This window comes from Siniperca chuatsi, linkage group LG13, assembly GCF_020085105.1.
Source record: "Siniperca chuatsi isolate FFG_IHB_CAS linkage group LG13, ASM2008510v1, whole genome shotgun sequence".
NCBI lineage: Eukaryota > Metazoa > Chordata > Actinopteri > Centrarchiformes > Sinipercidae > Siniperca > Siniperca chuatsi.
In genome coordinates this window covers 5,145,632-5,171,121 of record NC_058054.1, presented here as the reverse complement: position 1 = coordinate 5,171,121, position 25,490 = coordinate 5,145,632, and the positions used below count along the sequence as shown (strand labels likewise).

Sequence of the window (25,490 nt, the reverse complement as noted above, 5' to 3'; positions counted from 1 at the left end):
TATTCTTGAGAATTGACCTTTTCCCTTTTTTAAACATGTAAAGGATAATTAGAATTTGTGAAAGACTGAAATACTTTATAGTCATACAACATGTAGCCTTTTTTCATGCACACTTCCAAACAAATGGTTAAATTAATATTCTACAGATTTCTACACAAGAAAATAGTCAAAGTTTGATTTATAGGTCCTCCTTGGATTCTAACAGGGCCAAGACCACCTTGTTTTCAAAGCTATTTAAAACAACTCCATCTTTACCATCCATATTAACAAGCCCTTAGAGATTTTGAAAAAAATCTAATAGTCAAAACAATGAGTGTGGTTTTGTGCCGAGGCTGCTCTATTTAAAAACAACTTACAGTAAGTTTGCTTGGGTTTTCATCCCCCTCTAAAAGCAGAGGAGACAAACAAGTTGTGGCAGACAGGTTCCCTAAATCCTCGGTTGAAAGAAAATAACTGGCGGAGCCATCTGTATTTCTGCGTCTATAAAAAAAACTGAATGATTCAGTTTTTTCCAAAAGGAATATAGAGCACTGTGGAAATAAAGTCTTCACCCGCCTGCTCTTGTTCCAACCCAGGAACACCCAAACGACCCCTAAAAACCCACTGAGCCCTCCTCTTCCACATCCATAAAGGATCCCCCGGGGCAGAACATATCTCCCCACTGTAGCTCTTGGCCTTGATCCAGGGATTAGGAGTGGAAGAGGACTGGCCTGTCTCTCCTCATACAATATAACTGATTCTACTATATAGGCGCAGATGGCGGCTGACAGACCCTAACTTTAATATAACCTATCTCACGCTCTACACTCATACATAATCATTTGTATACAACATGTTGATTAAATTACTGTGTCAGCCATTTTTGATTATTTTTAATGGATCTCTGGCTGGCAAAACAGCAGGCGTGAGCAGCGGTGATAGAATCCACCTTGTTCATTTTAAGCACTTTGTATTCAGCTAACTGTAAAACCACAAGACAGAGAACTGCATATGTCAAAGTTGAAGCTCCCATTACTGGTTGATGAAACTTTTAGCCATTTTGGAATGTTTGATGTAGGAATAAAGCAGTATACTGCTTAGCTTTTAGCTGTATCTAGTACACTATGTGTGTTGTGCATTGTCTCTGCTAAATAAAAAATAAACAAACTTGTTGGATGTACTACATGCTGTAGAACACAAACAGATGTCATACTGTCTGCACAGTGAATTTTGTGACCCACATGTAATGCCAAAGACAATACCATTGCTTCCCCAGACCATAAAAATAAAAATTGATAAATGCATCCTTTTGAGTACTGAATAAACATCTGCAGTGCTGCATTTCACACATAAACAGGAATCAGTTTGTCTGCCTCATCAGTCACAGTGCAACTCACGATCACTGATGCTTCTCCATCCTCCGCATTTGGAGGTCTGAATTTATAAACTGAGACGTGTTTGAGTTTGACGAGATGATTTCTCAGGTGCAAAAGTTCAAGTATGTCTGTGTTATGTAGATGTATTTAACTGGAGGCCAAATACTGTGGCAGCTGATCAAAATACTGTCCCTGTTCTCATCACCAGACTTTGGATCAGCATTCAGAGTGACAATTTCAGGGAGTCCTGATGACCCTCAAGCAGAGATGTTCCCCAAGCTGTAGTAAGACATCCTGTTCTGCTCAGTGAGTGGTGAGAACACATAGCAGTGAAAGCCAACATCTTGTCTGTTGGTCTATTTACACATTATGAGCCAGATAGTAGAACAGCTGAGGCGCAGAAAGATGTGACTGAGCTTGATTTTTCTCTAACGGTTGTGAAGAGGGGAAAAGTCACAGCTGTGAGTTCTTCCAACTCCAGGTTAGTCTGGCAGAAAATAGCAGACAGCAGAGAACAAGCAAACCACTTTTCCACACAGTTTTCCAGCTGAATAGTTCACTATATGTACTTGGCTTTAAAATTGAATTTGTCAGACTTTGAGCCACACACAAAATGCAAACAAATCTTAGTTTTCAATTCTGTCTAAATGGAGAAACTTCGGAAAATGAGAACAATTTGAAAGCTGATTCTGTGGATTCAACATGTTGCACAGCAAGAACTTAACCATTGTACAAAAATAAACATGATGTAATGATGTGTTAAATCATCAAACAAGACAGATGCCTTTTAATGTGAAAACAGAAGACGCAAACAGAGTAAGAAATGCTTTAAGGTCAGATGTGTGGGATTGCAAGAACATGGGAACGAGAGTGAAATACACAACACGGATGATATCTGTTGGGAAGTGGATTATGGGGGATATCGACTGATAAAGACTTTTCTGTTGGTCCCATCATACAATGTAAAACTGTGGCATCTGCTGTTTTGCCATAAATTTGTAAATCCAACAAAATCATGTTTAAGCTTGAAGCTTTTCAGGCTTTTAAATCTCTCTGTCTTTGTACTAAGCTGTGGTGTTTGTGAGCATCTACAACCTTTAGATTCTCCTGTGTTTGTGGTCCAAGTTTGATGTTTGTACTGTATATGTTTGGTCCCAACTGGGGCTCGTGTCAGGAGGTTACTCTTTAGATTACATTTCCACCAAGGCTGGATTACCAACCAGACGATTAGTTGGTGACCATTTAATTACAAATTTGCTTGGTAATATGTACCACTAAAGCACAATATACACTGAAATGATAACGGTCTTAAAACTGCATTAATATATTTTTTGGGGCCACTTGGGGGAAGCGGAAAATTAGAGTTAGAGTCTTCAACAACTCCTGAGGGAAATACGTATTTGGCTCTTAGCTGCTAAATCCTCCACAGTTCACGAGCTAGTTGCTATGTCTGCAGTTTGGTGCTGGGCAGGCGTACACAAGGCACAAGCTTTGTATTCACTCTGTGTGGCTGCATACCTGCCACCGTACTATATCTGCGGCTTACACACACTTTTGACTTGTCACACTCACTTCTCCACATTTCCAGCAAATACACATGTACAATACATGAACAAAAAACCAACAAACACAAAGAAGTGCCTGCATCGAAACAGAGCAAAGAACAACGCAACCACCAGCCTATTAAACAAAGTGTGCACACAGCATACATGAAGTCAAGTGCAAATGCATGCACACAAGCGAACACACACTTATCAGCCTGTAAAAAGCTGCAAGGTGACTGCTGTCTGTTTGTTTGTCTGCGTTGCTGTTTCTGGTGTGTTTGTGATACAACACGGTTGCGTTCACTCCCTCTGAGGCCCCTTATTCCCCCGGTGGAGATGAAATGTAATGGAGCCGATTCAATAAGAGTGCTGCCTCCTCGGGAAACGCGGAGAATCAAATCACACCAAATCCCTCAGAGCCTTCCCAGCATTCACTGCTGCCTTGTAGTTGGGAGGGGAATAAAACAATGGTGGCTAATTCACTTGGCTCTCTGCACACACAACAGGGATGGAGTGTGATACAGCAAATGTTGAGGGCTAATAAGGCTATTCAATAACACACTGTCTGCTTCTACAATATGTTTTGAGTAAATTGAGCTTATTAATTTACAGTGAATGCCGAGGAAACACACGTTTACTGAGCTGGTAAGACATTCATTGGACATCATCTCCTGTGACTTCATAATTTACAGTTTTTGGGATATTTAGGATAATAACATGGCGACAAATGTTACCAGATGCCAACGGTACACTCGGGGACCCCAGTGAGAAATATTTTTTTAGCTGTAATGGTGGGAAAACATTGGGGGAGATAAAAACACTAAGCTTTGGACAATATTTTGCTTGGCAGGTTGAGAAGGGAGAAAGAAAGACCACAAGTGTCCCAGCAGCAAGGTTATGCAATTTGGTTGAGAGCCAAAACAGAAACACTTAACAAAAGAATGTTCCCAACCTGATACGACACCCTACCACCTACACAATAAACCGCAGAGTAACACAACTAAAACATCAAGTGCTTCTGTGAAAACATGTACAACTTCCAATTTACTGTCTTGTTAAAATATGTAGCTTCGAATACAAATAAAAGACATCTAAGAAACACGTCTAATCCTGAAAGTAAATGTTACAGAGCAGACTTGAAATGAAAAAGCTAAATGTTGTTTCAGGCTTGTTGCAGCAGACTGGTTGAGCCTACAGTCCTCATGGTCATGCTCCTTAAAGCAAAGGAAACAGCAGACTGTTCCCGAAGGCTTCTGAAGCTCCTTCTAGCCTCTTTAGTTGTTTTTGTTTTTAAACCTCTACAGTTAAATTGAAATTTCTGACAGCGCTATGTTTGAAGGAAAAAGAGGCAATTAAAATGAATTCCAATGGATATTTATGCAGCTGCATGTTGCCCCCCCCCCCCCCATTTCCTCTTGGACTGCCAAGCATTGCGGTGCTAAGAGAGGCAATTGTACGTTTTACAGCCCCAGGAGGAATTGAGAGAATACAGGAGTGGTGTGATTCTGGTATTATCATTTGGACATCGAAGAAAATTTTGGTGTAAGGAAGTGACCGTGCCAGGGTTAAGGGATGAATTTCCTCTTGGCCAGAACGATTTTGGATAGCATGCTTCAGGAAGATCATGATTCCGATGTCGATGGTTATTATCATTAGCAGCAGCAGCAGGAGTAGTGGTAATAGTTGTGGTAGCAGCAACAAAGGCAGAATTTGTCCTTGCATTGTAAATGCCCAGGTTGTGTCTCATCTAGACAATTTTAGTGCATTATATTTCTGTCTTAGCCGAAAGTTCATACACCAGTCACAAAATAATGCTAAATTAGGCAGCAAGGCTCTTAACTAGATCCAGGAAACATTAACACATTCAAGAAGTGGACTTTTAATTAAGATTGTTTGTCTTTCCAAGGTCAAAAATAAACATCCACACTCAATTTTAGAATAGATTGAGATTCTATTATTTACTGTTACTGACTACTATTATTATTATGTAATATACTAAAGCTTCCAAATCTTTATGCCATAGCTTTGACCCCTTCAGTTTGATTCTGAGTCATAATCACAACATGGCAGCACTAACAAAAGAGCAATATAAACATAACATAAAATTGTGACATTTTAAAAGCCATATCATGCTTGATTTGGGGCATGAAATGATCATATAATACAGAATTAAAGATCAATCTGCTTCTCTAAAACAAAAAACCCACCACATATTCAGCTAGTTAAACATTTCCTGATTTGAACAGTGAAGAAGGCAAATCCAGCACACAGCAACATTCTAAGTATCAAGCTGACTCAAACGAAAACTGTTCACGTTTTAACTTATCATGGCATGCCTGCCATTTTAAAAGAGAAGTGTTAGTGTAGAAACAAAATAACATTTTCCTTCACTCTCAGTTTCTATGGACATGTTATTGCTTTGATCAAATCTCCACAATGCTTAAGCTCTGATATCAGTCCTCGCTGCCATTCGAATCCCATAATAACAAACACTACCGCCGTCGGGTGAGACTCCCACCCTCCTGTGCTTGGCATGGAAGGGTCTAATTCACTTCCTGTTCAGCAGGGGGCAGACAGGAAACAGGAAACACACTTCCTGGTTCTCTCAGGAGGTATATTTTTCTTACGATTGGGGATCTGGGAACGTAACATAATATCTTTAAGGAGTTTATGTCCCTGGCACCTACACTGCTGTAATCAAAGCAACCTGAAAAGACCAAGCATTTCAAGTCTGGGGCAGCATGGTTAGCTATGAGGATTAGATGTACAGTATGAAAAGTAAGTATAACGGCTGTGTCCATAATCACAAAGAACATTATTTCTCCGAGCAGAAAAGTATTTGAACACATTCCAGGTCTAAAGCCCACCAAAGTCAAACAAGAGTGAGACCTGTTGAGAACATTAATTGAAAAGACCAGTGGAACAGCTGAAGCCCAGTGGAACAGTTAGCCAAAGCCTGGAGTGCAATGAACTACTGAAGTTGTGCGGTCATGGTTATCCATTTTAGGGCTGCAACTACTAAATACTTAATTGTTGACATAAACATTATTTTTCAGATATGGGAACTAGTGAATACAATTTTGCTTGATGAATGACTTAAACGATTAAACAATTACAAAAACTGAAATGGTCTATTGAAATCTTTTCAGCGCTAATCTGTTAGCCAGCTGTTGTTGCTTTGGGATTTAGGGGGGCAGCTTTCTTGTAAAATTTATTCACCCCAAAGAGTTATACATCAAAAGAAAAATCTCATTGTAGTGAGGGGGAAAAATAAATTTGTTATGTGGTGAAAAAGTTATAAAACTTTAATATCATGATAAGCAGAGTCTAAATCATGAGTGAATTCCCTCACCTAATTAAAATAAGTTTCCATATCTGTCATGCTAGTATATTATCTTCTGCTATGCATCTACTTACCTCCAAAAAGGACCACATCAGGGTTTAAAAAAATAAAAAAAGACAGTGACAACAGCAGCACAATGAATTATGAATCAATACAAGCTACAGCACTCTTGAAGTACACACAGGCTGCTGGGGCCATCTGGGGATGCGTGAAAACCACGACTAAGACAAACCCATTCATTCAGCTGTGGATGTACTCGCCTGCACTGTATGTTTCTGCTATGCTGCAGGCTTTCCTTGATTGGCTTCAAGTTTCCCAAATCCATCATAGGGCTACGAATCTCTACATTCATTGATCGAAGGAGGATTTGGAAGCAACTCAGCACTGAACTGCAGTGCTGAGAACTGCTGCTGCTGACAAGATGCAGGGGTTCAGAACATTCTGGCTTTTATTTGGCTGGCTGTCACTGCAGTGGACTTTGCTTTGGGTTATAAATTTCATACTGCCACTTGGCTGCTATATATTAATACAAAAGTAGATGCCCAGAGAAAAAGGATCTCCCTGCCAGGACAGTGTGATCATTTTAAAATGACTGACAGCAGTCAATCATGGACACAGAAGGTCTGAAATGTTGGTAGCTCAGACAGAATGCTTCACAGAAAGGCAGGGGAAAAGGAAATGCAACCAAATGAAAAGGTGGCAACAAGGTGAAATCAACAAGAGAATGAAAGACAGAAAGAAAGAGAGGTAGAAAGGTCAAGGGAGACAGAAAGAGAAACGGATATTCAAAGGTTTCTATTCACTCACTGCCTCCCCAGAGTAATCCCACATCCCCCGAGAATGGAGCATTGTGTCTAGCAGTCGGCGAGCTGACATTTACCGCCTGCCTTCTGTTGCTGTGATTATTTTCTCCTCCAGGTGTGATATCCAGCCTGCTGTCTCTGCGTAATAATGCTGCCTCAGAGTTAGAGAGCTGGGAATGCGAGGCAGAATCAGGCCTGGACAAACCTTTTATTGAAATACCATGACTGGGTCGTGCTTTTGAATTGAAGGTAAAAAGGCTGCCGAACCATGAATGGCAGCCCTTCACCTGGCTTGGGCGGAAATGGCATCTGAGGGGGATTGTGACTCCAGAAGAATTCAAGACCGTTGGAAAGTAACAGAGGACATAAAGGAAATTAAATAGCACAAAATATAACACAGACTGCAACTGAGGAATTTGTAAGAATTTAAAAAAATTTAATAATCCGCCCCCCCTCCCCAAAAAAACCTAGATAATTCTGGTTCCAGTGATTGACCACCCAACACCAAGCTGTAAGAACTTTTTAAAACAAATGCATAAATGCATAAATGCACCCCTACCTGTCTGCAGACGGAGGCCTGTCGTTGCGGGCCTTGCTGACTTGGGTGTAGAGGGAATCGGAGTGCTGGTGGTGGTGTGGATGAATGTGGGGGTAATCGTCTCGGGGGCTGTGGGGCCGGCTGTGCCCGCTGTCCACGGAGCTGTTCACGGGGATGATGCCTGCGTACGGGTGCTCCTCCTCAGAGGCCCTCTCCGGCGTGCGGCTTATGTCCAGGATTTCGGCATAGTCCCGTTCCCTGGCCTGACGCTCCCTCAGCTCCCTGGTCTTGGCCTGAATCCTGATGGTGAAGATTGAAAAAGACTTGTTGATACTAAAAATCATGGTTTTCTGGCTCAAAAGACAATGCTGGGTGAAAAGTACCCTTCTATGTAGCTTGGGGCTGCTTCTGGAAAAAATATATGCCGTTTTGGTGCTGTAATGGATTCTGTAGTTTGCTATTAAGTATTGTTTTAATGGATACTGCCATGCCACATATATCCATCGTCATTCATCATTAGCTTTACAAATATTTCTTGAGCAGAAAAAGTGTCATTTATTGAATTCAGCCTCAATTACTGGAGCCAAAGCAACATTAGATTGAAGCCCAGACAAAAGGCAAGAGGTACTGTAACTGAGGATGTTGGTTAATATGAGAGAGCTTTTGCTACTGATTCAATCTACAGGTAGGTTAGCCAAACTGACCAAGTCCAAGTCTGGTTGCGTTTGGCCACGACAGCCCTATTGTCAGGTATTTAATTCAGTGGAGAACCAAGGACAGACATTCCCATCAGACTGTTTTATCAATAAATGGTTTCTCTATTGAATTTCCAGTAAGTTATCCATACTAAATCACAGTATACATATTTCTATCACAATATAAAATTACACATGACCCCAAAATGCAGTTTGCTGATATTACAAGATTGCAAATGACACAGGTTCATTCTTTGCCATTCAAGTTTTCGAGTTAAATTGAGCTCAGAAAAAACGGTGTTCTTTGGCAGTGCCTTTTTAAATTCAACTGCGAGCCAACAATTTCTTACAAAATTGTTTTTGTACAGAATGCTGTTAGTTAACTGTGTAATTGACTCTATTCTACTGTATATTGACAACTCACAAAATAACTACACAGCACATAGTGTTACATGATACAAGCAAAACAAAACTACATATTTAGTACTGTACAAGAAATGTATGCATGGCAGTGAAATTCTTCATGAATCACTGTTAAAACTGCTCTGTGGGAAATTGAAACTAACACCTTACTGGTTTCCACTTTGTCTGGTAAAACCTTTATGTTGCTAAAGCCTTGTAGTGTTTACACGGTAGAGCTGAGAGACGTAAATCTCAGGTGGCACATTAACAAAACACCAGACGAGCCACTGCAACATCTGCAAGTTATTGTTTATTGTGCCTTTTTAACTTTCCATTACAGAAGAGAGAGAAGATGTGGAGGCTATTATTTATGTTTTTCCCCCCACTGAATAATACCATAAGCAACGCATAATAGTCTCTCGCCCCCACAAAACCTCATACAAGGGAAGCATTTGTATTCACAGAGTGCTGCTAATGTATAGCTACCGTGCTTTTCTCTTTCTGTCTCTCAAACACACACACACCTCTGACACCTCTCAGTCTTACATACAGAACAACTCAAACACACAGAAATCACACACACACACACACACTCTTTGTCTTTAGGCCATTATCTCGTGAATAACTGGCAACACCTTTTTTTACAGCAGGCGGACTACCTATCGTGCAGCCCCGTAATTACAGCCTTGCCAATTATCAGAGCTTTACAACTACCAATTATCATACTGCTCTCTTTTCTCCAGGCCCCTTTTTAATGGCAGTGGGAAAGTGAATGGGACAGCCGCAGTAGTGACGAGGTAGGGTTTGCAACTTTACTCAACACTCAGCGGGCTAAAAGCTGTAACGCTTCCTCCAGAAAATTTGCATGCTGTGCATAATGAAATCTAATAAGGGGGGCTCCACGATGGAAGGTAGATATAAAATATGGATTTAAAAAAAAACAACAACAACAAAAAAAAACAAAAAAAACAGGGTGAAATGGGTGGAAATACTTTACAACTAAAATTGAAGCTGGTAATGAACTTGATGGTTTTAACAGCTCCCCATTGAATCTGGACAGGGGCAACAATCGTTTTAGCAAAATATTTACTTATTTCAACAACTTAACCCATGTCAGATGAAAGCTTGTGGACTTGCAAGCTGTGTATGTACTATTTGTGGACTCAGCAATTATCTAATAGCGCAGAAGGAAGCAGGGCCATTGAGGGATCTATCTTTAAACTCAGAGGAAAAACACTGTTTTCCATCAGAGAAAGCAGCAGCAGAAGTGGGAGCAGCTACTGATTGTATACACAAGCGCAGTGGATGATAAGATAAGGCCAGACATACCAATCCAGCGCCTGGCCTTCTCCGTGCAGCCCCTTCCCATAACGAGGCACTGGACGGGTCAACAGGGCCAGTTTCTGAGTGAGGAAGGATGCAGCTTTGAACCATTTGTGTTGTGTGAGGAAGTACACACAGTATTGAACAAAGACGGCAACTTACATTTGTGGAGTCACAGGTCTGAAACATACAGTATATGTATATGCAAAGATGCAACTAACAATTATTTTCATTATCCATTAACCTGTTGATTTTTTGGGGGATTAATTGCATTATTCAGTCCACAAAATTTCTGAAAATAGTGAAAAAACACCCATCAAAATTTCCCAGGGTCTTCAAATTGCTCAACCCACAGTCCAAAGCTCTAAAATATTCAATTTACAATGTTATGAAATAGAGAAAAGCAGCAAATGCTCGCATTTGAGACGCTGGTACCAGCAATTTAGCTTGATAAATGACAATTAATAGATTAATTTTCAGTTTATAAACAAATTTTTTCTGCACTCTTAGAGTTTTAATATTAACTGTGCAAAAAATTGACTTCACAGTTAGAATTATCAAAACTGAAAAATGATTAAGATAAATCAATATTAAAAAGGTGTACTCAATGAAAACTCATGTTTTATGTATCAAACACACATCCTGTATTGTTATGCTAGCCATCTACATTTGTCATTCACTACCTACACAAGCTGACAGTTACTTGCTGCAAAAAACCCCAGCTAACTGTGAAGTGAGTGTTCAGTGGGGTATTTCTTTAAGACCAAATCTGAGCCTCTATCTATGTCAACATGACAAGCATTTAAAAAGCAATGTTGCTAAAAATGTACAATTGTACAAATACAATTGCGTTGACTGAAATGGGACAGGAAGGAAAACCACACTTGGCCTCATCATTACCCTTTCAGTCTCAAAATATTTACGTAAGGAAACCCTGTTTTCTAATGACTAACCTTGATGAGAGATGAAAATACTCAGCATGAAGGGTAAATGATAAAAAAGAAACGAGAGAGGTAGGAAAAGAGTCAGAGGTTGAACAAAAAGAGTGCACAGCAGAAAGAGAGGGAGAGACAGCAGATACAAGGGTATAGAAATGGCAGGATGGAACATTATGGTAGAAGAAATGTGTTTGACGAGTGACCTTTCTACCACATCAAGCCAGAACAATGGTCCATTATGTGCTATTGTACCCACTGTGTAATAAACCTTCCTCTTAGCGGTAATGCTGACACAACTGATAGACCACGGTGAAAGGCAGGAAGTACATGAAAGGAGAAGGTCCAGTGGGATAAGATGGCTGTTGAAAGTGCTTTTTGAATTGATTGGATATCTGGAAATGTTTTATGATTTGGCAACAAGTGGCTTTAGCTAGTTCTGAAGCACTTGCTATCCAAGGAAAATACTGCAAGATTTTGAGAATTCACAGTGTGCCAGACTGCACAAAGGGCCCAGGACATGACATTGTATACATACATCTGGACTTTTTTTTAAGAATCTCTCATTTATCTATGCCACTTAAATGGTACAGAAATACAAGACTTACTGTTAATCTTGAGCAAGAAGTAGTAGTACTGAGCAAGTGTCTAGGTCAAGGAAGGTTCACTGGAACAAATTACATGATATACAGCACACTGCCTGCTGTATAGATTGAACTTTTAATATTTTTGGCCATATGACTGCCTCTCAAAACACACACTGATACAGTCACAAGCAGCGTTGAGACTAAAGTACTGATTTCGCCTACAGATGGCTTTGACAAAAAATGCAGTGTTGCTCAGCAAAACAAGTTTATCTTGACTCAACTTTTGCCAAAATCCAGTCCAATGTCATCTGACAAACCGCTGTGTTGGCCAATCAAATTAATTATTAAATTACACATGCCAGGTAGAATAGACTGTGGTGTAGTATATTGCATTGTACAAAGCAAAGGAAAGTGTTTTAGATTTCTTAAATAGAGTAAAACCATTTTCCATCAATAGTCAATACCTGATGTCCATAACTGAATGGTCTAAATCTATATTTTTAGGGATCCATCAAATTGAAATACATCTGAATTAGCCAATGCCTCAGTTTTATTAAAGAAAATTAAAAAAAAATTGCACTGGTGCATCCCAAGGTAGTCGAAAGTTTATTCAAATTGTTGTGAATGTTTCTACTCAATGACACTATCTGCATCAGTGTACTGTCTGAGCTGTCTGTTTAGATTTGTTTGTCTGGCTTGGGGTTTGGAGTCCACTGGGACCTGAGATTTAAACCTGCGAGGAAATCCATTCATCTACTCAATCACAGCTGGATTAACCATAGCCTCTGGCTGTGGCCAATCAATAGGCGCTCTGCAGTGAGGGGCCGAGGCTCCCAGCTGAACCTTGAGAGAGCAGCTTGGTGAAACACAGCTAACAGGATCATTGTTTAACACCGACGCAGCCACAGTCTTCCACATCCTCAGTGGGATCTCCCCGTCAATATCAGTGTATCTCAGCTGGTGGTTAAATACAAACGAGAGTGCTTTTCAGCTGCATAGGGAGGAGGTACGCTTGGTACACTGAACAAAATAATTAATGCATTGACTTAAAAACTACTGTCAGACAATCCCAAGATAGTTCCTTCTCTGTGGATGCAGAGACCTTAACCTACCTTAATTTTGCAGAATTTTGTTTCTCATTTACCATTTTTCCTGATTTCCCATAGCTCTTTCTTGCCCAGAGGATTCTAGATGGCAAAACCGTTACACACTAATAAACAAAAGAACAAATAACTCTTGCACAGGATCTGCCTCAAAGATAAATCTGAAGAAATAGGTGGAAACACTGAGTCTACTTCCACTTCTTCTTGTAATGAGAGGCAGCCCTATTGCTTACAAATAGTATTAGATCACATACTGTATAGTGTAGTGGCTTCGGAAAGCATTCAATCTTTTTTTTTTTTACATTCTGTGGTGCTGAAGGCGTAAACAAATCTGGATTAATACATTTTTATGTCAATAATATACCCTACATTCCCTATAACAACAAGGGAAAGAAAACATGGTTTTGGAAACTTCTGCAATATTTCAAGATTGAAAAACTTCACATGTTGTAGGATACACAAAGAAAGAGAATTCAGAATGTAACCACAAAATAAACAGCTAATTACACACGGGTCATATACTGTGTCGGGAAGTCACTGTAAATCTGCAAAATGTGATCAATAAATGAAGAAAAGGGTGCATGTTATCTGTGTCACCCAAATACCTGTATGTTTTAAGACAGAACAGTCCAGAATAGGTTTCGGTGGTCCAAAGTGTTTGAAGCTCCATCATGATAATAAATGCATGTGACTTCGACATTTGAGAACAAGAAATAACAGAGAAGCCATAGATTGGATTAACATATAAAAGGACCATTCTGAACTTTTAACGATATCCAGCGTAACAACCAAATCATCTGACGTGGTGTTTGCGTTAACCTTATGCCAATTAAAAATAAAGACTTGGCTATTATCATATTATTGGACTATCTGCTCTGCAGGCGTAAAGAATGAATTACAAACCAAATCTTCATAACAAGCAACTGCACGGAGTAATGACTCCTGCACCTACACCAAGAGCATGGGAATTAATTAGCTGGCAGGGCTGTAATGGCCTTGGCATTTATAAACCACCGCCCCAAAAAACTGGCACGGTGCCCGACTGACATTTAGTTTGGTGAAGAGAGAGAGAGAGAGACAGTGCTGCAGTTAGAAAGCCCTATTTTGTTTAACATGACTACGCTCCAGAGCACAAAATGAGGTCCATGAAGAAATGTTTTATTTGAGTTTGGTGTGGAGGAACTTGACTGGCCTGCATAGAGCCCTGACCTCAACCCCATCCAACACCTTTGGGATTAACTGCGATGCCGACTGCAAGCCAGGCATTATCGCCCAAACCATTGGGCCTCACTAATGCCCACCGTGGCTGAATAGGAACAAATTTGGTCACATACTGTATATTAAGTGATAATAGGAAAAAAAATATGAGAATGCTACATGTTAAATTCATTTTGTAGTCCACTAAGTTTTGAACTTTAACCTCAAGATAGAAGGAAAGCTAAAAGGGGCAAAGGAGAGGCGACAATCTAGAAGCTTTAATTTGGATTTGCACTTTGTAACTATGATCAAGGCTATTCAAAACATGGGGGGGCATTGTGAGTAATCCCCAAGAGAAAATTAATTAATTAATTTGGTTCACTTTGATTCATATAGCTCGGTAGAGCTGCAAAGTTATGACAATTTTTCCCCTCTTTGATATTGGATCTCAAAGTGGCAAAGCACATGAGAGTCCAAAGACAAAAGGACCTTTAGCACTGCGCAGAAAAACTAAATTTAACAGCATTTAGCATGTGCTACATCATGAAGACCTTACCTCTCCTGCTCCATCCTCATCTTCATCGTCTCCTCCTCTGAAACCTGCGTCTCCTCCAGCTTCCACTTGCTGGAGCCTTTACGATCCATCTTTTCCCCCGGCCGCTCATCCTTACGGTGCTTCCCAAACCTGGAATACAAAAACAGGCACAATTAACATCTATTGGTATATTTATGCGACTGTGATGTAAGGTTTAACTAAAATAATAATACTGTATTTTTGCTATTTCTTTGTTTTAGCTGTTGTAATCAAATCATTCTTCCCAAGTCACTGGTGTGGTTGCTTGAAAAGATTAATTTCCTCCCAGGTTGAGGAAACGGATCAGAGAGTAGATGGAAAGTCGGAGATCGAGGAAATCTTTTATATAATTTCAAACTAAGACATTCATCTATTGTGACTTACAATGAATCAGCAAGTACGCTCATAAAATATGTGATATTTCTCTCCACTACCGCTGCCCTCCAGAGCCTTCACAGTAACTTAAAGTCAACTGATCTGACTGAAAATGTTTGTATGTCTGATCACAAAAACACCCAACAGGTATGAGTTAACAGTCGATCAAGCCCTCATATGAACCACTTAAAAAGTACTTCTCACAAGTTCAAACCCAATTCAGTTCATTTAAAGTTGGGGAGTGGTAAACGAAGACGGTGTAGATGCGGCCCATCACTGTAATTATATTCATAGGGAGGGAGTGACGCTTAACGAAATAGGAGCTATTGCAGAGATATTTCAGCTTGATTGACTCAGTATAAAGCTGCAGCCTTTTGAGGGAAATGACTTTGGCACAGTGCTCGCTTCCACAATGAACCTCTGTGATTATTCACAGGGAAATTGGTCCGGAGAGAATATCTACGACTTCTAAAGAGACAACGATGAGAGAAACCAAAGAGGTGTGTGTGTTAATGAAAGAGCCAGAAGACGGTGAACAAGAGAGGAAAAAATGAACATGCGCAAGAAAAACTCAATGAATGAAACATTAAGACCGAAAACTAAACTACAGTAAAGAATACAAAGACAAATTCAAGATGTGTGTACAGATGTCTGTGTGTGTGAAAGTGACTGAAGAGTGAAGGAAGAGAAAGTGACAGGATCAAAGGTAAACTAAAGAAGTGAAAATCCCAAAAGTGGAACATGAGAAATAAAGAAAAATCAATGAGAAAAACACAGGGAGAAAGAACAAAACAAGCGAATAAATCTGCAGAGCAAAACCCAGTGGTTTGAGTGTGTGGGTGTGTGAGAAACACTAAAAAACAAAATAAAAAAAAGAAAACAACACTGAATGGGAATAAAAGTGAGAGAAGAAATGAATGGGAAAGTGAGACAAAAATGTGTAGAAAGCAAAATGAAATGAAATCTAAAAGAATTGTGCAATATTGTGTGTGACAAAAAAAGTCGGAATAGGGAAAGTGGGAAAATGAAAGAAAGGATGAGAATAATGAAGATTAAGTGAAAAAAATAATTATTTGTGTGTGTGTGTGAATCAAAGATTGGGACAAAAATCACACTTGAGTTTAAAAAAGATTGAGAGTAACGAAGAAAACACAGTTTTCAGTTTCCACACTGTCTGTGATGTTCCATGACTTTTCCTACCTAAGTATGTTGGATTTCTTAAGGACCTAAAAAGTTTTCCTTCCTAGTTTGTGGTGTTTATTGTCTGGGAAAATTTCTAAAGCAAACAAACAGTTTTATGCCCTACGTGAGTTCAGATTTACCTGTTAAACTGATCAAATATTCCTGACTTACAAGAGAATGGATCAAATTCTTTGACTTGCAGCATACTGATGGCCTATAGTGGACTAAACCCCAAAAAACAACAGAAACAGAGGACTAGCAGAACATGTCCTGCGATGCTTTGGCATCAGTGTGAACCAAGAAGAGTGAACACATTCAGTGCGTGTGGCACACAGATGCTACCCAGAGGTTCAGCATCTGGTCTTTTTGTTGCCCGCCATGTGTAGGTCTCACAAAAACATGCAAGGCAGAGATTAGATGGCTACTGCTGAATCTGGTTTTCCATCATGACATGTACTAGTGATTTGTCAAACTGGGTAAATCTGTGTGAGGTTTATCCAGTGACAAAATAACTAATTTCATAAATAAATCTTTTCATTTTTAAAAGAAATTTTATGGAAGAGTTCTTCAAGAAAATCCACCAAGTGTTATTCTGGTAGCCAAGGGAAAGACGAAGACACTGGCCTTGTAATCGCAACACACCTAATTCAAGTCTGGCTGGGGTCCTTTGTCCCCGCTCTCCCGTACATAATGTGTGCTCGCTATGACATAGGGTCTTTGATTATAATTTGCAATAAATCTGTGGTGACCCAAGGGTATTTATGATGCGTCGTGGCAATGATGCAATAAGCGGCTCCCAAGTTTCCATGAAATTGTTAACTTTACAATTCAGAATGGCTCCTAGTTTGTCCAACTCTGAAAATCTCCCAGAACCACTGATTAAGTCAAGGAGATTGTTCCACAGTAAAATATATGCATTAAAAAATCTCATGTGATCAACTACTAAAATGTTCCTGTAGCAAATGTAAAATGTAAAAGTAACAACCCCCAAACGACAACAGATACTGATGCTGTGGAGTGTAAAAGACAAACTGAGGAAAACCAAGAGATGGGAATGGGGAGGAGAAACCACAGTACTTGGAGACTAAGGTCCATTACCTGATTAATTTAACTGCGGCCGCCTGAAATGCTCAGAGTGACGGCTCGCCATTAATGCTAAGAGCAGGAGTGATCTATCACGGCGAGAGACGGTTGACACTTTTTCTCTCCACACCACTAACTTTCATTAACAGCTCCCTTAAAAGACAACCTAACTCTTCTTGTCACACACATACGCAAACACACACACACACCCCAAGATTTATGACTGAATGCAAAAACTTTGAAGAGGAGACTGAGTATTAACCATGACACCGGGGCATTTAATAATCTTATATTCCAGGCACAGTTAGGCCCGCCTCGTCTTGTGAGCCCGACACCATCGATAAAGAGGCTTTGATGGGTTTCTGTGGTTTGAAAAGACAACTTCAAAATGTCAAGGATTCAGCTAATTCAATTCAGCAGACCACCCGTGTGACATTGCTAATTCTTTTAACAGCACAAAAAGTAAAAACAAGTCTGGTGGTGTTGTGGGCTGTTTTGGGTGGTATATTGGATATGCAGCACCACTGACATGTCAGTAAAGCATGGGAAAGTAGTAAATTTAGATAAGGTCAGGAATGAATGTCAATAAAATATGATAACAGCATTATGGCATCCATGAAAATGTCAAAATGTTATTATTGGATGAAACTATTGTGTTTCTTAATCTCTGACAAAAACCCTTAAAATATTTAAAACCTTCAGGAGTCCATCAATGTAAGTGTAACTGAAGGATGAGGACAGCTGAATGAAAGCTGGATGAATCCTAATAACTTCAGTGATCACCTGACTCAGTCTTATGCCACCCAAAGGTCACAATTTTCACTTCTGTTCATGGCAGGATACCGCTAAAATGAATGCCCATCAGCCCATCATCATCAACACAGAACGCTAACATTTTAGCATGCTAATATGCTATTATTTGTGCGTTAGCATGCTAAGAAGATTACGTGCTAAACTTTACATACTAACATTAGCATGCTGGCATGCTAATTGATTGTTATGTTAACGCACTACTATTACATTATCATATACTAATAATATATACATATGCTAATATGCTAACATTATGCTAACATTGGCATCCAGCTAAATGTACAGCTAAGCCAAAGTAAACCTGGCAATGACCAAGTCTAGCTTAGCCTCATGAAAGTTAAGCCAAGCTGAGCTTGATAAGCAGAGTCCTAGAAAGGCCACTATACACTGTATTTTGAGCTAGGTAACAACATAAGCTTTCCTCCAGCGTCACCCTAAGGCCAAGCTTTAGATTTTTGCTCGACTTGTGGGATCTAAGACTAGCAAAGTTATCACTCCATTTTTCATCCATCTAACAACTTTTTTTAAAATTTTTTGGTATCTAAATGAGCATTACAGCCTCATAGGGCCGCCAGCCAAGTCTTAATTTGTCGGCACAACTGAGACTACAGGCAATAAGTTACCATGAATACAACATTATCAGCAGTTTGTAAACCCTGACCATTTGCCTCTTATCTCGCATCATGCTGTATTCTCTTCCCTTAAACAGAGCATGATCCATAAATGTCCCACCATCCATGACAAGCCTCTACTAAATAAATGCAAGTATGAGTTTCTGAGAAAATCTATGGGCAGACGGCAAGAATGGTCAAAAAAGTCCTCACAGTGCTTCTTCTGCAACACATCATGAAGCTTGTCACAGCGTGAGCCTTTTCTAAGTTCAGCCTTGTTCACGTGTTCATGACAAGAACACACACACACCAACACAGACTAAAACCACTGCAAAATTAGCGCAGCCCTTGAATTTCTGGGCAAACGTCCATCTTTGCCGGTGCCAAGCTAACAGACTGGGTGTTGCTTCTGAGTCCAAGTGATGATCAGAGAGTGAGAGAGCGAGAGAGAGAGAGATGGATACAGAGTTGGCAGGCTGCGCTGTTGGCAGGGGTTGATGGTAATGAGGCTTTGATTGGGACTGAGTGTGAGGCCTTCGAGACATGAGAGGGTCAGTCAGTGGCAGCTCTGTTGTTCTCACACACACACACACACACACACCACACACACACACACACACACACACACACACACACACACACACACACCTCTGACTTCTACAGACCTCCCACTCCCGATCCACCCCTCCTACATGCACACACACATCAAAGTACAAGCTCCCTGACACTCCTGCAATAAAAACCTTCACTCACTCACACACACACACAATAACATGACACTCATCGGGAGCTCTTCGGAGCTCATCGGGTGTTCTGTAAAGCCACTCAGGGGAACTAACTTGCTCACTTCACATTTGGTAGTGTGATAGGGTTTTTAAAAAACAGTAACTTTGTTCTTGACACATCCACCCTCTGTGGTTTGGGCTAAAACACATTTGTATTCTGTTTCATCATGACATGTTGACACTAACACAAGTGAAATATGCAAAATCTGATAACTTCTTTTTCCCCTTTCCTGTAACATATTTGTTGCTAAGTGCTTACTGCTGTGGTGTTTGCTAAACTGTAGCTCCCACATATCACCTGTCAATCATACAATGTGGGTGTTACAAGGATGTGCTTTTCTTTTGATTTCCTGTTAATTCTGCTTTGAGCTTCTGAATGTGGTGCTTTCTTGTTTTGTCTTCATTAGTGCAATGTGACAGAACACAAAAAGGTGAAATAAAAGCTAACTTCACTCTGTTCTTGGTCTGTTCAGATTTGGAAACTTCCTATGAGGTAATCTACCTAGTTCTTTTTTTCTACTTAAACAGCAAACAGTAATGTAAATAATGTTTAAAGAATATACACATATATACACACACATACACATACATATTTGTGTGTATATATGTGATTCTGGAGAAATGCAATACCATGACAAATACCATGATACAGAGTGAACAACGACACACAAAGTAATGTAACTAACGTTAGCTAGGTTGTGGGTTAGCAAACTGTCCCTACAGGTGCTGCTTTGAAGCTAACAGCCAGAGAGGACGGGACGTCTCCCAGAGCCAGCAAAGCAGCTCCAGACAGCGATACTCACAACTCTCCTGCTACTATAGCTAACATCACAACAGCAGCATATCTTGGCAAACTAGAAAGAATGTCTGTGAGCAAGTCATTTAACGTTACCTGATGCACAAATCACAGCTAGCAGATAGTGATATAGACAAAAAGATGTGTATTGGATTAGAATCGCATACCCCACCTTTACCTAATGTGGCACCTTATTTAAAGTAAAGAATAACAGCATATTTCTTCTAAAGAAAATATTGGATAAGTCAGCCAGCTAAATGGGAGTTAAAAGTATATATATTATGAAGAAGCTTTAAGTAAACTTTAAGTAAAGAATTCAGTATTTGGAGGGTTTTGTCTTGTGTTTATTCTTAGAAATGTTAACTACATCACTTCCTGTGTGTGAGTTTCTCTGGTTCAAATCTATCTTACATCATGTGTTCAGATAAGAAAATGTTAAAGCTTTCAGAAAATGAATCACAAGTGTGCTGTGTCAACAGTGAAATAACTTGGTTTTTTTTTGTGGATTACTCCTTTAAGTTGAGTTTGTGATCCAGACTAGACATGCACATGGGTTGAATATATCTCACATCATTATCTTGGAGCACACAGCTGTCTCTGCCAGTAAACACAGGGCACGGATCAAACGGGCAGTCAGACAGAGTTTTAATGGAGCAGATCTGAGTGGCCAATATTGAGCCAATCAGTGCTCCATAACACTGATGTTCTGACAATACACACCAATTGTTATCATCTGGGAGGAGAAGCGGAAAACTGGATTTTAGTGTGTGTCAGTGTGTGTTCAAGAGGACAGAAGATCACTGCAGTGTGCATTTGTCGGTGACTAAATTGTGGGTGCGGATTTGTGTGTAAACCGAGTGGCCTATGTGGTGTGTGGATTTGTGATTTCAAAATATTTCTGCATGTGTGTGCAGTTTGTGCACTTCATACAATCCTCCCATGTCTGTGTGCGAGTACAATACATGTCTCTATGTATGTGTGTGTTCCCTACTAATAATTCCAGTGTGTGTATGAGCGGGAACTGTGCCTGCATGTACGAGTTTGCAGTATTTGTCCGTGTGCATCCCACTGATTACTCCATTGTGTGTGTGTGTGTGGCCCTGAATGCCTTCCACGGGTCTCTCTGCTCTTCTAGAAGAAAGCTGGTGTTATTTGAAGCGATCCCACCTGTTTGACACAGAGCTCTGCTGGCTTCAACACCTGCACCTGAGGGCCAAACAGCTCAATTTCAACTCCTGAGAGCCCAGCCCATTACTGTCCTCCCTCATTCTTTTGTGTTGACCCTTTTTCATTCACTTCTCTCCATTTTTCCTACTTTGCATACTATTCCTCCATCTTGAAAGCTACGTTCAATTTCTCACAAAGTCTTACAGTATATGTATTTAAGGGCTTGAGTACACCATAAAAATGCCATAAATACAAACTTTAGAGGTTGTGTATTTTTACTTATCAGTGATACCGAATGTTTATTTTTAGACATGTTGATGTAATTGCAGGCTCAACCTGGGATTCACACCAGGGTTGAATTAGGTGAAGTCTATATATAGACCTTCTTGGTTAGACGTTAGGTATTACCTGAAGATGTGATGTCAAAATGTCATAGCTGTCCTCAATAAATCTTTTTTTGGGGAGCATCAATTCAGTGTGTGGTCAATTCAGTGTGTGGGTGCTTTTTCAATTGACAACAAAGGTGACATTAGTTTGACAAAATGATCCACTTCCTAGCTTTTTCTGGAGCTTTCAGTTGTCATCAGGTGACCTTTCTAATATACAGTATATGACCTAATCACCTGAGGCATCTCAGTGACAACAGAGATAATTCTTGCTGATGAAGACTGTGAGATAATAATAATAATAATAAAACTTTATTTATAGAGCACTTATCAAAACAAAGTACAAAGTGCTTCACAACAAGAAAAATAAAATAACACAGTGAATGACGAAATATAAAGAAATAAAACACATGAAATACAGAAAAGCAATAAAATAAACAGTAAAATAAACAGCCAGTTCACGTAAAATCAGGATATGCTTTCAGATAAAAATGTGTTTTGAGACGAGATTTAAACGAAGACACTGACTCAGACAACCTAATTGTGATGAGATGGAGCTGAAAGCCCCAGATAAACCTAGTAAGTGGACCTTGACTTGAGATTATTTTGTCAAACTGCTATTTAGAAGGACAAGAATAAACCTTTACACTCAAATATGGCATTAGTTTGAAATAAGCTTAATCCATGTGCATTTTTAAATCTCACTTATAAAATCTGCCAGCTTACTTGATCTATCTCTCTTTCCCTTACAAGGTATTAGACCTCTATCAGTCTCTGTCATTCAATTTCTGTCTCCAACAATATTTCTTTGTTTTTCTTTCACTACCCATTGCACCCAACTGTATCACCTTTTCTTCCATCTTTTCTTTTTCTCTCCATCTCTGTGGACCTCATTACCTTCCTCTCTCAGACTAGAGTCACTGTTTTCCCTTCCTTGCCACCGCCACTTTGGCTAATATGACATACAGATATATTACTGGCCCGGGCTCAGAGGCTTCCCAACCGATCGGATGGAGAGAAGGCAGACCAAATGACGTGAACACCAATGGTAATGGGGATGGAGGAAGGGGAGGAAATGTATAGGCCAGTGGTGTTCATTTGTCTCAAAATGAGAGCATCATTGCAAAACGGAATGTGGCACAATAATCGTTTTCTCTCGATTATCTTGTTTTCATAATCGCTGAAAGCCAAAATTGTAACTGGAAATAAAATGCGATTATTCGACCAGCCCTAATATCTAGTTCAGGCAAGTTTTGTGCTAACCTTGCGCAATGGGCAGATAAAACAGTAAATGTGTTCAATTAAAATCTCTCTGCTACACAATGTATTTACAAGACACTTACTTTACAAGATAAGCTCTGAACACACTGTGTATTTACTTCTTACAGTGTTCTTACACAGTTGCTAGTAGATTGTGTATTTAAGTCCCAAAACTATAGGGAAAGATTTTTGTGCAGAAAGTGAACAAGTAACAATGTTCCATAAAGCAAAAAGTACAACCAATATCCCTTGAGCAAGACACTGAGTGTTCTATTACTCAAGGATACTTGCTAATTGGTCTACTGCAGAAGACTGTTGTTACCAATTGGCGTACATTTCAAAAGCTTAAATAAAATCTTGACACTAAACAAAGAAATACCTTAGAAATATAATTCAACTGATTTCCGTACATTTTTGTGAGGGCTTGTCTTGCTTGCTGCTTTATAAAAGCACTTTGTAACAGGCTGGTTTGGTAAAAAACAAGTTAAGAATCATTTTCACAAGACTTTTTTTTTTTTTTTTTTTTTTTACAGTCTTACCTGAACATGTCCCCGAGTCCTTTCAGCATGCCCTTCTTGGCTTTTCCCTTGTCCTTCTCCTTCCCCCCGTCCTGCTTCTTCTTCTCCTTCCCTCCCTTGTCTTTCTTCTTCTCCTCTTTGGTGCGATTTGTGCCATTGACCAGGGGTTTTTCGGAGCCGGTCAGCGGGGTCTGGTCGGCCACTGTGGACACAGAGTCTCTCCCTGATCGTGAACTTTCCTCTGTGTCCTCTTCCACTGGAGAAAGAGAAATACATCAAAGAAGAGGGACAGAGAAAGAAACAGAGGAGAATGGAGAACATCATCTTTTTGACCAATGAACAGGTAACTTTAAGTAGAACTGTAACACATATGAAACTCAGTAAGCCTAAAAAATGAAAATGTATAAGTCTCATAAATGTGCAATTATGTCTCCTAAGTGCCAAAAGGACCCTAAAACAATTTAATTACATATTACAAGTGATTGAAGAGCTCTGGTCTACAATGAAAAAGTAATCAATGGAGACCATTTGACAGAGACTAAAATGATGAAAAGCAATACATTAATACATGAATTACTATTTGATAGTACTATGGCATGTCTAACCCTATGCAGATAAAAAAAACATCTGATTATTTGAGCTTTAAAATGGATATAAAGAACTAGAGAATCAAACTCTTTACACACTGCTGATCTGAAGACCACCTGTGTTTGAAATGTTTTACGTCACGTCCACATAAAGAGGAAGAATAAATCAGGAAGATCAGGAGACAGCATTGTGTGGGTATTTTGCCATCTCATATACGCATTGCCACATAATTCCCATCGCTTCGAACGAATTAATGGGTGTATGTGTTGGTCTTATACCTCTGAAAATTATTTGAATAAACTTTACATTTTGTGTTATTCACATTTATAAAATAATTAATCAAATCAAAATTTAGCCCTAAAAAGGAAGCATTAAATAGAAAAGGAAAGAAAAACATACACAGTGACTTTGAATATATTGTTGTGTGGTTTTCTAATGCTATGACTCTGGAAGAAGGCAGCTTAATGCGCGACCAATTTCCAGACAAGACGCTGTCTAACACAAAACTTTACCCATCCTCCTGACTCATCCTCTTTAAGATGCCTCATATTGACAGTGTGATGGCATGTAATGCATTAGACAGTTACATCCTGAGACAGCGATATGCCATTGCCACAAGCAGAAATAAAATCAGCTGCCAGATATTAAGCATCAGTCAGAATGCTGTCACTCCCATGCATGAGTATGGAAGCCACATCCAGGTTTTAGTGGCTGACACATTATCAGTTTCGTTATCAATCCTTGTTATTGATTACCATTGTTGTGTTAGTGTAATTTAGTAACATTTCAGGATCCCATAATGCAATGTCACTGATGTCATCATTATACAATTTCATATTTCAGATATGTTCCAGAAGTTATCGAGTGACTGAGGTTGAAGTTCCTTGCTGAAGGACACTGACAGAACTCCCAACTGCTGATGGATATGATACTTCGGCGGTTGTGGGATCAAACCTGTGATTTTTCAAAAACATGACAGTCTTGTTGGCCGATGGGCAAATGGGGGATATCTTACATGTCTCCATGCCCTCATCGTCTTCTTCCGTTGCAGCTGGTCGGTCATAGGATTTGTCGATAGCTGCTCTGAAGCTCTCGTTGCAGCCACGCCCCCTGATGATGCGGGGGCGTGGCCTGTGGAAGGGGAGGTCCCCATTGAGGGTTACCTCGGCAACAGCCGTCTGGAGGCTCTCGAGAGAGCTGGACTTCTTTAAGCCTAGTGATGGTCCCACATCCTTTGTAGAAGAACCTGATGGGAGGATACAGAGGTATGTACTGTAGGAAAATGAATGAATAATTTTGACCAAACCTACTAAGTCTACAATGGTGGCCCTATCAAAGTCCCCCAATACCTTATCTTAGTACTGTATACTGTAGTAACCAATGACAAACTTCAGTCCATTTCTATTCTACACCAATCTCAGCTAACCAGCTACCAGGAGGGAGGCTTATCTAACTTTTCTCAGACAACTCCTCATGGCGATGGAGCAAAAATCTGTGCAGCAGTAGTTCAGCGAGAATGTTGTAAGA

General features: G+C 39.8%; 1 protein-coding gene across 13 annotated transcripts in view; it reads right to left on the bottom strand.

The window, feature by feature from the left end:
* The window catches only part of LOC122886361 (partitioning defective 3 homolog), a 237,904-nt gene that overhangs the window by 47,672 nt on the left and 164,742 nt on the right, over nucleotides 1–25,490 (bottom strand). For 12 of the 13 annotated variants that reach the window (XM_044218430.1, XM_044218420.1, XM_044218423.1 and 9 more), the window contains 4 exons: nucleotides 24,979–25,209; nucleotides 23,397–23,631; nucleotides 14,382–14,510; nucleotides 7,605–7,883 (listed from right to left, as the gene is read on the bottom strand). In XM_044218430.1, coding sequence (XP_044074365.1) covers nucleotides 7,605–7,883; nucleotides 14,382–14,510; nucleotides 23,397–23,631; nucleotides 24,979–25,209 — 874 coding nt within the window. Of the gene's footprint in view, nucleotides 1–7,604; nucleotides 7,884–10,009; nucleotides 10,084–14,381; nucleotides 14,511–23,396; nucleotides 23,632–24,978; nucleotides 25,210–25,490 lie in introns of those variants that run through there. The other variant, XR_006380334.1, reaches the window with a different exon arrangement.